At 39.0% G+C, this 15,702-nt stretch overlaps 1 protein-coding gene across 1 annotated transcript in view; it reads right to left on the bottom strand.

Moving 5' to 3' along the window:
* The window catches only part of LOC132536531 (syntaxin-binding protein 5-like), a gene marked incomplete at its 3' end in the record, with an annotated part of 117,854 nt that extends 115,888 nt beyond the window's left edge, over positions 1 to 1,966 (bottom strand). Inside the window, exons 1-2 of the mRNA XM_060184532.1 lie at positions 1,818 to 1,966; positions 521 to 699 (exon numbers count right to left, since the gene is read on the bottom strand). Of these exons, the coding sequence (XP_060040515.1) occupies positions 521 to 691 (171 nt within the window). The remainder of the gene's footprint in view (positions 1 to 520; positions 700 to 1,817) is intronic.
* Between the last annotated feature and the right edge of the window lie 13,736 nt (positions 1,967 to 15,702).

Here is a 15,702-nt window from a genome sequence, read left to right as displayed (position 1 = left end):
AGGGCCTAAGAATCTGAAGGTATTATATTTTAAGTCATTACACCCCCCCAAAAGTGGGGTGGTAGATTCTGAAAGTATTTTTATTCAGAATATTAATTGCTTTAAAACAATGTCATTATATCTTTTCTAAAAGGGTTTGTTGCGCTAATGTGCTATCTACTTAATCCTACCAACATCTTAGTAGTTTCAATCAATTTACATTTATCAGTGAAATAAAATTCCATAAATGGCAGTACAGGAATAACCAAAATGACTTTCTCTTTTAATATCATCTTGCCAATTCTACTTTTTATGTCTATCTCTGCCCTTCAACTTTGTACTTTCTAAATTGATGTCAAAGTTGACATCTGGAATATCTTTATTAATTCAACTTGATGTCTCCACAAGGTTCCTTCTACCAAATTCTGATGCTGGCATCTTCACAATTCCCAGTCCCTAGAGTGTTTGCTGTATTTATTGGTTACCCTTTTTCTCACAGCGTACAATAAAGAAACAGGCTTTAAGCCAATTCAAAACTTACCTTGCAGATCTGAAAATACTCTGAAGTCAGAGTCTCCTGAATCTCCTCTCTGAGAGCCCCTCCTGAAGCTCCTGGAGGTAAGGAACCACTTCCAGGCCCCCCAGCACTGTTACTGGAGGGGGAAGAGGCTGTTAAGCCATCCAAAACTTTTCGGAAATTAAACTTCTTCATTTTAAAAACTGTTGAGAAATACAAAGGAAGAAGTGACTTAACATGTAAAATTATACCTGCATAAAAGTGTTTTGCTTTTCATTAGTCAAAACAGCCCCCATTTTACCAGTACAGGGTGTAAATGGCTGGGAAAAAAATTGCTTGGGGGTGGGGGCTCGGTGGCATACTTCAGTTTAAATTTCTGACTCAAAAAAAAAAAAAAAAAACACCCTTAAAAAAAAAAAAGCACTTCAAAAGCAACAGTATCCCTTTCTTACACATCAAATTTTCAAGGGATTTCTCCCCAGCTGTAGCTACGCTCTATCAGCACTGGAGTAAAAATAAAAGGCAGTGTCATCATCGTCATTAGCATTATATCATCATTATTATACAATCAAACCAGAGCCCAGTAGAACAAGACTCTCTCTCTCTCTCTCTCTCTCTCAAAAGAGCGGGCTTTCCTTCTCAAGATTCCACTCAGAATATATTTTTTTACAGAAAAAAAACAACGGGGCTGGGGGGCTGGGGGGTAGTGCAGACCATTTACTGTCACCACCTCCTGTGCTCTCCCCCAATATCTCCAATGCTACCTTTTTCTCAATAGGAAAGGAGGGGTGTGGGGGGAGTCCAATTTCCTTTCCCAAACGCCGGGACCCCCAAACCTTGACAGGTGACCCACAGCAACAGCCGATGTGAGGGGCGAGCGGTGGCGCCGGCTGTCTCCGCCTCTCGCTCCCTCCCCGCGTCCCAGCGCGCCTCCCTCCACTCCCCGCTCCCCTACCCCCCCCCAGCTCCTCCCCGCTTCTCCCCGCAGCCGCCGCGGAGCAAGCCCGCGCGTCCGCTCTCCCCGCGGCTCGGCGGCGGCTGCTCTCACCGGACTGGAGCGCCGGGCGGCGGCGGCTGCGGCCCGAGTCCCGCCTCTGCCTGCCAGGCGCGCAGAGCCGCGGCTCCCGCGGTGCCTCCACGGGCCGATCGCCCGCGGGCGCGCCAACAAACAGCTTCAGACTGACATTCACGCGCGGGCGCTCAGGCTCACAGACACGCAGACAAACACGAGCGCTCACACACACACGGTCACTCACACATACACACACACAGGTGTGCGGAAGCACGGCGTCCCACAGGAATGACTACTGAGACTCCCGACCTAAGCACCTTCCGCAGCCGCCGCGAGCTGCCGCGAGCCGCCGGCCAGCCCCGGGAGCTGCGGGTGCGGAGGAAGGCGGGCTCTCGCGGGCGCAGGTCCGGCAGGGCTCCCGCCGCTTCTCGGCCGCCGCTGATCGCGTCGCCCGGCGCTCTCCGAGGTCCTAACCCAGCAAGCGAGGCTCCACCGCAGGCTCCGCCCTCCCACCGTGGGAGGCAAACCCCGCCCCCAAACCGCTCGCCCCGCCCCCTGCACTGGCTGCGCGGGGCTCGCGGAAGGGGCGCGCAAGCTCCCTGTCCGCCAAAGGGCGCGAGAAGTCTGATTTCCAGCCCTAGTATCCAGAAGGCCAGACTCTGTGGGTGCTAGAAGCGAGAAGAATGTGGAGATAGGCCCGACGTGAAAGTCAATACAACAGGGAGACGAGACTTTATGCAGGTAAATCAAGTGTCTGATTGACAGCAGTGCTGGCCAGTCTGCTGGGGGCCCGTGCTTTAGGGGCTGTAATTGGCGCTACCTGTTGAAGGACGCAAGTGTTAATCAATAGAATGCCTGGAAGCGTGTTCCTTGGGCTCCTTGAGCCTGCAGCTGCGGGACTTGCCTTAGATCTGAGTCTAGTCAATTATGTGAACTGGGGCAGGTGTTATTGCAGTTTATCACCTCCTCAAGCCTCTCCCCCACTCTCTAGATCCACCTTACTGGACTCCCCTCACCACCCTGCTGCTACCACGATTACTTCATAGGTCCTTTGCCAAAGAAAATTGTATTTTAATTGTTATTTCGGAATATAAAGCCAGATCCTGAGAAACTAATTACTTACCTTATTTCCGCTAATCCGTAGATTTACCCTTCCTCCAATTTTCATATATACAAAGTTAAAAGAAGAAGAAAGAGGAGAAACGGAAGGAGAAAGAAAGGATTCGCTGAATAAACCGTGCCAAGAATATGGGATAAGCTTTTTCTATGACTCACAATACTTATTTTTGAAAGGTGCAGATGAAAAGAAAAAATGCAGGATCAGGAAGGGAAGATTTGGTCTGAGTCCTGATTTGTTACTGAATTGGGAAAATATAGACCTCTAGTTCTTAGCCAGTCTGAATGAATGGCCACCTTAGGAACTACAAAGGAACCACACACTTTTTTTTTTTCCTTTTCGGTAGAGGAAAGAATGAAAGGACAAGAATGGAAAGAAATGAATTGACTAAGATCTTCTGTCTGTTCAGTACACACACACACACACACACACACACACACACACACACCCTATAGCCAGGGTTTCTCCTAACAGGGAGAGAGAGAGAGAGAGAGAGAGAGAGAGAGAGAAACATACCACTACATCAAAGCTTCTCTCAGTGCCACAGGGACTACAGGGGTGGCACTCCAACCCGAGTAACTAGATGGCAAAAAATGTGGAACCCTCCCAGATGAATTACCTTGCTAGCTCTTTAAAAAATTTTTTTTCATAATTAATGTCTATTTAACTCATTTTAAGACCTCCCAAAGATGGTACACACACACTCCTACTTACTGTGACTCACTGTCACAGCTAAAGAGTAACACTCTTGAAGGCATGAACAGGAATGCACATGTATCCTATCTTGTTTAGCACTGGCACAATATTTAACATATAACAGTCACTGAAAGAAATTTGAACAGTTGGACTATTAATGGTTATTTGTAAAAAAAAAAAATTGCACCCAGCTATATCCTGTTTGGGAGAAATAAAAATAACGGTGAAAATAAATCCCATATCTGATGTAAACTAGATCTTAGTAAAGTTCTAAATTCTATCTTGAATTCCTAATAGTCTGTATGTCTTTAATTTCTTCCCACTTTTTTCTTCTCTTCTTACTGACATATTTCACCTCCATGAATGAGTACCAGGCTAAAATTTGCTTTCCTCCTTTTTTTTTTTTTTTAAGTGAGAGGAGAGATGCTCAGAGAAGTTAACACCGTTGTCTAAAATGATGGTTTTAGATCCCCTCTTTCCCTTCATTAGAAAATTTATCAGAAATTACTTGATTTTTAAAATTTATTAGTGATTTAATATTGACTTACAAAATTGTTATATAGTAGAAGTATAATTCCATACAGTTCCCACTACCAGAGTTCTGTGTCCCTATCCCCTCCATTGGAAACTGCAGTAGTTCTCTCAACATCACCAATATGGGCTAATTCTATATCTACCTATCTATCTGTATTTTTTTTTTCCCAATGGCAATTTTTTCCCATTTTGTTCAGTGGCCCTACCGTAACTTCCTTTCTAATTCATTCCTATGCCTAATACTACTTCTGGGTGTCTTTCCTTTTTTCCCTCTTCTCTCTCAGTTAAGAGGAACAGTGCATGGCTTCCTCTGGTGTTTTTCAGACTCGCTTCCCTTTCATTGACGGTATAAAAACAAGATTCCTGGTGACAAAAGCTTCAGGTCCTGGTGAAATGGTGGGGTGCAGAGCCACCTGGTTTACCTCTCCTATCACTTAGCCCTCTGGGATTATGGATCAAAATTCTTCTTAGGATGTAGAAGGTGGGAGATCTGGCATCTATAATTGCTTCTCCGCTGGACATGGGCATTGGCAGAAACTACTTAATTTCCAAATAGATGAGAAAATGCCTTCAGCAAGAAGTGGTTTGGTCTTCTGATGAAAGTAAAATGATATCCTTATGTATCTGTATAAGATATAACTTTCAAAAAAATAGAAAAAGGGCCAGGAGGTAGTGCATCTGATTTGGTGCACATGTTACCACACAATATGACCCAGGCTTGAGCCCCTTCACCCCACAGAGAGGATGCTTCATGAGTGGTAAAGCAGGTCTGCAGGTGTCTCTCTGTCTCTCTCTATCTCTGTTTCCCCCTGTGCTCTCAATTTCTCTTTGCCCTATCAAATAAACTAGAAAATGGAAAAACAACAATGAAAAAAAAAACTGACTGCTAGGAGGGCTGAATTTGTGGTGCTAGCACCAAACTCCAGCAATAACCCTGCTGACAATGAAAAAATGAAAAGAGAAAAAAGAAAACCTCTTAAATCACCCATCACTAATTATGTCCTGGCTAAGCAAATCAAATTATGGTTTTTAGTCTAAAATTTGAGGAGAATGAAAATATACACAAAACAGATTGACAAAAACTACTTAAGGACATTAGAGAGAATTCACTGGCCTACTTGGGTTAAAAAGAAGTGAGAGGGTAGATGTCCCTTCAGATTAGACAATAACTGGAAGTATAAGAAAAGCCAAGTCAGAATATACATAAATATATATGCAAATGTAGAAGTAAAAAAATAAAGGTGCTGGGTGATGGCAGACCTGGTTGATTGCATACATTACAATACACAATGTTCAAGCCCCCCCCCATTCCTACCTGCAGGGGTAAGCATCATTACTGTCTCCTTCTCCTTTTCTATTTCCCCCTTCCCTCAGTTTCTGTCTCTATCCAAAATAAATCATAAAAGTATATTTAAAAAAATAAAATATGATTAGAATGCTGAGGATGTAGACTCATGGAGTCTATTTTAATTATTTTTGTTCCTTCATAGTAGATAACAGAGTGCTTATATGTAGAAAGTGGTCAGTAAATATTAATTTAAGTGACAGCAAGTCAAGATCCTAACATGATTGAAATCTCATAGAGAGAAAGAACATATGGCTAGAACATAGTGTGATATCAGCTCACAAACCATGAACAAACATTGGTAATGAGCAAAAGACAGTGCACTATGTACACAAGGAGACAGCATAAGCAACTACAGATTCAAATCCTTACTAGGTAAAATAAGCACAATGAAATATTCATATGAGTAAATTCCATCCTTAGGTAATTAAAGAGAAATAAGTTATTATTCCACAAGAAATGGCTCACCCATAGAGCAAATACTTTAGAATGCAGGAGTACCTGGATTTGAGCCTAGTCAAATATGGGAGCACTGTACAAAAGAGAAATTTCATGAACACTGGAGCAGTGTGATGGTGTCTCTTCTTCCTTCCCTCTGTCTCTCTCTCTCCCCATATCTGTCTCCCACTCTCTGTCTGTAGCTCACACAGTCATAAAGCCCTTGCACCAAAAAAAAAGTTATTTTACAAATGACCTGGGAATGAGACCAGACTATGGCATATACTTTGTAAATAAATAATGTAGGAACTTTTAGTATTGAGTCAGATAATAATAATAATGACAAATACCTTAGTACCTTAATCATTCTACTGCAAACAATATAATACCCAATGAGGAGAATTTCTTTTTTTAAATATTTATTTATTTCCTTTTTGTTGCCCTTTTTATTGTTGTTGTAGTTATTTTTGTTGTTGATGTAGTCATTGTTGGATAGGACAGAGAGAAATGTTTTTTCACACCTAAAATATAATAAAATAACTATACAAAGTGGGTCCATGTGTAACTCTTCACACAAGGAGCATTTGCAACACTGTCTAGGCTTGAATAAAAGTAACTAGATTAACAGACTATATATCCATGGTTTCTCTATCACATATGAGGATAATAATCATATTAGTAAATTGTACTATATACCAGATACCACCTTATGAATTCTACAAACATCTCTTTTAATCTGATCTTTACTGTAACTCAAGGAGAGAGGTGCTGTTTCTATTTTACAAGCAAGGAAATCCTGCTGAGAAATATGTAAGAAATTCACTAAAGGAGTCACAAGACAGCTACTTATAAGGTGTGAGGACCCAGGTTCAAGTCCCTGGTACCACATGGGAGCTCCATGCACAGCACCAGAGGATACTTGAGAACAGTTGCCTTCTCTCTCTCTCTCTCTCTCCTCTCTCTCTCTTTCTCTCTCTTTCCCTCCCTTCATCTCACCTTCCCACTCTCCCTCTGCCTCTCTGTTTCTCCTTGATATTTAAAGAAGGGAAATAAAAATAAAGAGAGTCTCCTTTTTAAAATTTTTAAAAAATATTTATTTTATTTATTCCCTTTTGTTGCCCTTGTTATTTTATTGTTGTAGTTATTATTGTTGTTGTGACTGATGTCGCCATTGTTAGATAGAACAGAGATAAATGGAGAAAGGAGGGGAAGACAGAGAGGGGGAAAGAAAGATAGACACCTTGCAGACCTGCTTCACTGCCTGTGAAGTGACTTCCCTGCAGATGGGGAGCCAAGGGCTCGAACCGGGATCTTTATGCCAGCCCTTGCGCTTTGAGCCACCTTTGCTTAACTCACTGCGGTACCGCCTGACTCCTAAAGAAGGCCTTCTAGGAGCAGTAGAATCATGTAAGCATGAAGCCCTGGCAAAAACTTGGTGAAATAAATAAGAAATTTACTCAAGGGTAGATAGATAACCACATCTTCACATTCAAGACTGCCTAATCTCTAAAATCATGCTCTTAATCATCGTCCTATACTAATTATAGAATTAGATAGGAACTGTAATAGGGAAAAGATGGGGATTATGTCATCTGAAATAGCGAATATATATGTATTTCTAAAGCAGTCATAACAAGATACTGTAGTCTAGGTGGCTTAAGTAACAGCAGTGAAATTTTTCACTGGTTCTGGAAACCAAGAGACCAAGATCAAAGTGTTAGCAAGTTTGGTTTCTTAATGGCTCTCTTAGAACTTCCTTCTATATAATCTCATATGGTCTCTCCTTTGGGTGCACCCTTATGATATTTCTCTGTATGACCAAATTTAAGTTTTGTCTTCTTTTAAAAAGTCTTAGATTCAGCAACCAGAATGAGAAATCACTAAAGTTAGGGCAGAAATAAATAACATTGAGAATAAGAAAACCATACAAAAGATCAACAAAGTAAATGTTGGTTCTTTGAAAGAGTGAACAAAATCGACAAACCTTTAGCCAGACTCACAAAACAAAAAAGGGGAGAAGACCCAAATAAATCGGATAGTAAATGAAAGAGGAGATATCACAACAGACACCGCAGAAATTCAACATATAATGTGAGGCTTCTATGAACAATTATATGCCAACACGCTAGAGAAACTGGAAGAAATGGATGATTTCCTAGATACTAGCAACTTCCAAAACTAAGTAAAGAGGAACTAGATAACATTAACAGGCCCATCACAGCTAATAAAATTGAAACAGTTATCAAAAATCTCCCCAAAAATAAAAGTCCTGGGCCAGATGGTTTTACAAATGAATTCTACAAAACCTTCAAAGAAGAACTAATACCTCTACTTTTAAAAGTCTTCCAGAAGATTGAAGACACTGGAATACTCCCTGACAGCTTCTATGAAGCTAACATCACTCTGATACCAAAAGCAGACAGGGACACAACCAAAAAAGAAAAGTACAGACCAATATCTCTGATGAACATAGATGCTAAAATACAGAACAAAATTCTAGCCAGATGGATACAGCAGTATATTAAAAAGATTGTTCATCATGACCAAGTGGGGTTTATCCCAGGCATGCAAGGTTGGTTTAATATATGTAAATCAATCAATGTCATCCACCACATCAACAAAAGCAAGACCAAAAACCACATGGTCATATCAATAGATGCAGAGAAGGCCTTTGACAAAATCCAGCATCCCTTTATGATCAAAACACTACAAAAAATGGGAATAGATGGAAAATTCCTGAAGATAGTGGAGTCTATATATAACAAACCTACAGCCAACATCATACTCAATGGTGAAAAACTGGAAGCATTTCCCCTCAGATCAGGTACTAGACAGGGCTACCCACTATCACCATTACTATTCAACATAGTGTTGGAAGTTCTTGCCATAGCAATCAGGCAGGAGCAAGGAATTAAAGGGATACAGATTGGAAGAGAAGAAGTCAAACTCTCCCTATTTGCAGATTACATGATAGTATACACAGAAAAACCTAAGGAATCCAGCAAGAAGCTTTTGGAAATCATCAGGCAATACAGTAAGGTGTCAGGCTACAAAATTAGCATTCAAAAGTCAGTGGCATTCCTCTATGCAAACACTAAGCTAGAAGAAATTGAAATCCAGAAATCAATTCCTTTTACTATAGCAACAAAAACAATAAAATATCTAGGAGTAAGCCTAACCAAAGAAGTGAAAGACTTGTATACTGAAAATTAAGAGTCACTACTCAAGGAAATAGAAAAGACACAAAGAAGTGGAAAGATATTCCATGTTCATGGGTTGGTAGAATTAACATCATCAAAATTAATATACTACCCAGAACCATATACAAATTTAATGCTATCCCCATCAAGATCTCAAACACATTTTTAGGAGAATAAAACAAATGCTACAAATGTTTATCTGGAACTAGAAAAGACCTAGAATTGCCAAAACTATCTTGAGGAAAAAGAACAGAGCCAGAGGTATCACACTCCCAGATCTCAAACTGTATTATAGGGCCATTGTCATCAAAACTGCTTGGTACTGGAACATGAAAAGACACACTGACCAGTGGAATAGAACTGAGAGCCCAGAAGTGAGTCCCCACACCTATGGACAAAGGGGCTCAGACTATTAAATAGGGAAAGCAGAGTCTTTTCAACAAATGGTGTTGGAAACAATGGGTTGAAACATGCAGAAGAATGAAACTGAACCACTGTATTTCACCGAATACAAAAGTAAATTTCAAGTGGATTAAGGACTTGGATGTTAGACCACAAACTATCAGATACTTAGAGGAAAATATTGGCAGAACTCTTTTCCGCATAAATTTTAAAGACATCTTCAATAAAACGAATCCAATTACGAAGAAGACTAAGGCAAGTATAACCCTATAGGACTACATCAAATTAAAAAGCTTCTTCACAGCAAAAGAAACCACTACCCATACCGAGAGATCCCTCACAGAATGGGAGAAGATCTTTACATGCCATACATCAGACAAGTTTAATAACCAACATATATAAAGAGCTTGCCAAACTCAACAATAAGACAACAAATAACCCCATCCAAAAATGGGGGGAGAACATGGACAGAATATTCACCACAGAAGAGATCCAAAAGGCCAAGAAACACATGAAAAATGCTCCAAGTCTCTGATTGTCAGAGAAATGCAAATTAAGACAACAATGAGTTACCACTTCACTCCTGTGAGAATGTCATACATCAGAAAAGGTAACAGTAGCAAATGCTGGAGAGGGTGTGGGGGTCTAAGGAACCCTCCTACACTGCTGGTGGGAATGTCACTTGGTCCAACCTCTGTGGAGAACAGTCTGGAGAACTCTCAGAAGGCTAGAAATGGACCTACCCGATGATCCTGCAATTCCTCTCCTGGGGATATATCCTAAGGAACCCAACACACCCATCCAAAAAGATCTGTGTACACATATGTTCTTGACAGCACAATTTGTAACAGCCAAAACCTGGAAGCAACCCAGGTGTCCAACAACAGATGAGTGGCTGAGCAAGTTGTGGTATTTATACACAATGGAATACTATTCAGCTATAAAAAATGGTGACTTCACTGTTTTCAGCCGATCTTGGATGGACCTTGAAAAAATCATGTTGAGTGAAATAAGTCATAAACAGAAGGATGAATATGGGATGATCTCACTCTCAGGCAGAAGTTGAAAAACAAGATCAGGAAAGAAAACAGAAGTAGAACCTGTAATAGAATTGGCGTTATCGCGCCAAAGTAAAAGACTCTGGGGTGGGTGGGGAGAATACAGGTCCAGGAAGGATTCAGAGGACCTAGTGGGGGTTGTATTGTTATATGGGAAACTGGGGAATGTTATGCATGTACAAACTATTGTACTTACTGTTGAATGTAAAATATTAATTCCCCAATAAAGTCTTAGATTCATTTATTATTATTATTATTATTATTATTATTATTATTATTTTCCATTTTACCCCCTCTTATTGTTTTATTTGGAGGTTAATGATGGGTTCAATTTTCCTGCTTCACATTATGGGTGTCTGAAATCAAATATTCTCACCCCCAACTGAAGACCCCAAACCTCCCCCCTTCCTTAAGCACCCTTATGCCTTCCTTCCCCTTATGAATGACAGACAAAGAGAGAACAAGAGCACCACTCTGACACATGCAAAACTGGGAATCAAACTTGTGAGGATCTCATACTTGAGAACCCATAGCTTGGTTGCAAAATTTCCTCTCCCTATGAGGACACTAGTCAGATTGAACTAAGAACCGTACTAATTATTTAATTTTAACTTGATCACAGCTTGTAGGTTCCATTTCCAAATGTGACAAAGCTACACTCTGAGGTACTAGGGTTAGGGCTTCAATATACTAATTTGGAGGGAGTGAAATAATTCAACCCATAACAATATAATAAACAAATTTAGCATTCTGGGGAGAGCTTGTGCTATGAGGTGGAATGGTGTAAACAAATTTAATATAGCTTTTTATTTAATCTTCAAAACAATCCTGCATGGAAACTACTGATTATAGATGAAAAAATTGGAGCAAAGGAAAATTAAGTTGTATTCCAGTATAGCACATCTAATAAGTTGTGAATAAGGCATTTAGCCTCAATTAAATTCTATCCAAAGCTCTTTTTTCATGCTTTTGACTTCTGTTGGACAAATCCCATTAAATAAGTAACTTTACACTGGAAAAGAAAGACAGCTATCTGATGATTTCACTCATTTGTGAAAGAGAGATAATTGAAACACATGAACTTGCAAAAAAAAAAGTCAAACTGTCTCTAAGACTATGGGAACTATGGAGGTTGAGGTGAAGGGAGGAATGAAGCAGAACTTTGGTGCAGGTGCAATGTGAAATTATACTCCTGTTATCCTATAATCTTGAAAATCATTACTAAATCACTGATAATTTAATAGATCAATACAAGGTTTGAATATTAGGATAAAACAGAACAGGGAATATATGCTTAAAGGAGTTAACTTGTGGTCCGGGAGGTGGCGCAATGTATAAAGCATTGGACTCTCAAGCATGAGGTCTTGAGTTTGATCCCTGGCAGCACATGTACCACAGTGATGTCTGGTTCTTTCTCTCTCTCTTCCTATCTTTCTCATTAATAAATAAATAAAATATTTTTTAAAAGGAGTTAACCCACAAGAAATCTTAGAATACTTTGAAATATATTAAAACTCCTAGAGAGTAATCCCCCTAAAAGAGAAGAAGCATCAGTTATTCTATAACTAACTAGACATAGTAAGGCAGTGCAGTGATAATTTGCTCAGAGAGGCTAGTGTCAGTGATTATCAGAGTAGCTGGAAGGAGCACTGGGGTTGGGGTGGTGATGACCATAAAGCAAAGCTGGAAGTTATTTACATTACTAGGTGTGACCATTTCCAATCTGCCTCTTTTGAGGCACTGAGTCTTAGACTGAGTAACTTAATTTATCACCCACTCTTAATTTATCACCCAGTATTCTTTGCTCTTCCAGGAGTTAAAACTTCAACAAGATAATACAATTGAGAACAAACTCCATGTCTAATTTTTCTGGCAAAAATATTTTTAAGGGTGTAGGACTTATCTTCCCTTCTTAAATTTTCATCAATTTTTTTTCTTGACACCATAGCACATTCTTTAGGAGGGTTGGTAGTTGTTAACTTTCTTTTATATGGCAGGAAATACCAACCAACATTAAGTCCCCTTATTCAGCCTACTCCAGACCCACAAAGGGAGAAACCACAGTGTTAATTAAATAATGTCAGAGCTCTCATGGGTTTCAGATCAACAGCCAGGGTCATTAGGATAGAACCAAAACATACAAAGTATGACTCAGCACACAATCACTGACAAAATTGCAAACAGACTTGTCTTCTTGAGGAGAACTCAAATATTTGCTATTAGAAGTATAATTTAAAATATGTTTTATGTGCATCTTATAAAATAGATTTGCACACAGTATATGGTAAGAGAATGAGATCTAGTGTTAGGACAGGACTAAGTTTTCTAGCTGGGACCTTTTATTCCTTTCCTTTCTTTATTATTATTTTTAATTCCTTTTAAATGTAATGGTGGGGAATGAACCCTACTGGATTTCTGCACATGTATGATATTGCTGAATGCCCTCCCAGCCAAATTTTAATTCAACTGTGTGTGACTGAATGTGTGTGTGTGTGTGTGTGTGTGTGTGTGTGTGTGTGTGAGAGAGAGAGAGAGAGAGAGAGAGAGAGGATGAGCACCCTTGGTGCTGTCCATGGTATTTTTATATGATGTTAGTGATCAAGCCCATGGCAAGGCATGCACTCTACTTGCTGAATTATCTCACAGTCAAGTTTTTCCATATATATATATATATATATATATATATATATATATATATATGTATATCCTTATTCCTGTATCTTTTAATCACTGTAACTCATGATTACCACACTAGCTGAAATTGGGGTTCTCATTTGCCTTTTGTGGTGGCAATAAAATTTAATGTCTCTACCAAATTAATTTTTCTTTTTTAAAAAATACTTATTTATTTATTCCCTTTTGTTGCCCCTGTTGTTTTATTGTTGTAGTTATTGATGTTGTCTTTGTTGGATAGGACAGAGAGAAAATGGAGAGAGGAGGGGAAGACAGAGACAGAGAGAGACCTGCAGACAAGCTTCACTGCCTGTGAAACAACACCCAGAGAGGGAAGAGAAAGATAAACACCTGCAGACCTGCTTCACTGCCTGTGAAGTGACTCCCCTGCAGGTGGGGAGCCAGGGGCTCGAACTAGAGTACGCCTTATGTTATGTTACATTTCATTATGCCTTACGCTGGTCCTTGCATTTTGTGCCACCTGCACTTAACTCGTTGTGCTACCGCCCGACTCCCATTAAATTAATTTTTCTAAATGGCTTAAAAAACACTTGCAATGTGAAGAATTTTGTAAATCTTCATATAAATTCCTAGTTTTGTAAAACTGGCACTCCATGATGCCAGCATGACTTTGCTTTATCATAAACAAAAAGTCATTAGGAGAAGGATGAGCGACTTCTTGCCTGACCAGCAGACTCTAAGAGAAAACCCTTCAAGTAGGTTCTTTTTTTTTAAATTTATTTCTTTATTGGGGAATTAATGTTTTACATTCAACAGTAAATACAATAGTTTGTATATGCATAACATTCCCCAGTTTTCCATTTAACAATACAACCCCCACTATGCCATTTACCATCCTTCATGGACCTGTATTCTCCCCACCCACCCACCCCAGAGTCTTTTACTTTGGTGCAATTCACCAATTCCATTTCAGGTTATTCAAGTAGGTTCTATCTGCCTGTGCAACATAAACTTTCTGGGCTGACAAAATATTGTTGTTTTCTTAACTTTTTCCAAGCTCAGGAAGTTCATAAGTATCTTTTCAATAACCTCCAGAGTGATTTATGACTTCTAGCTCTACTCAGAAAAGCAAATTATATTTCTTGCTTTACTCTTTTTGCCCTCATTTTCTCTACTATCTAAAGTCTTAAGTCACAGTCCTTTACTTAGTACAACTGTTACTAAGTTTTGCAATTTTTTAGGCATCCCTATGTATAATGTGCTTTGAATGTAATTTAATTTTAATTTACTATGATAATTTGCTATTTGAACTATTCTGTACCATTGTTCTTGTAAACTATCAAAACCATCTCAAGAATTATTCAGTTCCTCAATAAAAGTCATTGTATTCCATGATGCCATTTACCAAGTTTGAATGGCAAAAAACCTATGAGGAACAGGGATACTCAACAATGTACTTTTTAAAGCATGAACTCTGATTTCAGATAGACCTAAGTCTGCAACTTATTCAGTCTGTGGTCTGAAGCAAATTACGTAGCGTCTCCAATCTCATGGAGTGATTATAAAGAGTAGTGACAGAATTCTAGCACTCAATACACTGGCTGAAAGATAGGAAAGCCTTTACAAATATGAATTGTTATTACTTTTCAGCATCAAAAGTCTCATGTGAATATTGGTGATAAAAAGTGCTCTAAGAAAAAAATAATTTTACCACTCAAAGTATAGAAACTACTAAAATAGTGTTTGTTATTATTTGAACTTGAGTTGTTAATAATTAATTAACACTTTGCAAAAGAAATTCTCCTATAAACTACAAACTACACTGGGTTCATTTAGGGACACCCAGAAGAGCAAACCTTGGGAAAGAGGCAATTAACTTATTATGTTATCTGTTTAATGGACATTACTTCCTTAAATTGTATCATAATAATAACCTGCCAGTGGGTGGCAGTAGATAGCATAATGATTATGCAAAAAGACTCTCATGCCTGAAGCTCCGAAGTCCCAGGTTCAGTCCCCCACACCACCATAAACTAAAGCTGAGCAGTGCTCTGGCAAAAAAAAAAAAAAAAAAATGTAAAATAAAAAAGAAACTTCCAGTGAAATGGGACAGAGGAAAATCTATCTATAAATTAAAAAAATGGTTGAATGTGTATAAAGATTTTCATCATGGAAACATTCTCACAATAGGGAAAAAATGTGTTGATCTATCCAAATTCCAGGATCAGGAGAATTGTTTGCTTTTATAATTATTGCTATTGTTTTGTATTTGTTTTTATTTTTTTCATTAATAAATTTTGGAGACAGGAATAACCATTGGCAGTCATTGGTATTATGAAAAAAATTAAAGAATGTTTAATTTTACTTATTAATTTATTTTTATTGGATATGCCAGAGAGAAATTGAGGAGAGGGAAGATAGAAAGGAGAGAGAGTAAGAGAGATAACTGCAACAATGCTTCACCACTTTTGAAGCTTCCCCCCTGCAAGTGGGGAGTGAGGTTCAAATATGGGTTCTTGTGTGCTGTAATGTGTGTGCTAAACCAGGTAAACTGGCCCTCTATTATGAAATCTTTACCTAAAAATTGACAAGGAGTACTTAAAAACTTGACAACAAATGCTGAAGTGGGGGGAACCTGTAGAGAATAAGCAACTGGTTAGCAAGTTTAGTTCTTTTAACAAATACAAGGTAATAATGTACCCAAATTTCAACAGCAGATAATGAAAATGCAAATATTGTATTAACTAACATATAGCTTGGATGAATTTAT

The sequence above is a fragment of the Erinaceus europaeus genome, unplaced genomic scaffold (assembly GCF_950295315.1).
Source record: "Erinaceus europaeus unplaced genomic scaffold, mEriEur2.1 scaffold_313, whole genome shotgun sequence".
Lineage (NCBI taxonomy): Eukaryota > Metazoa > Chordata > Mammalia > Eulipotyphla > Erinaceidae > Erinaceus > Erinaceus europaeus.
Note: the sequence above shows the minus strand (reverse complement) of the source record. Positions and strands in the feature narration are given on the sequence as shown.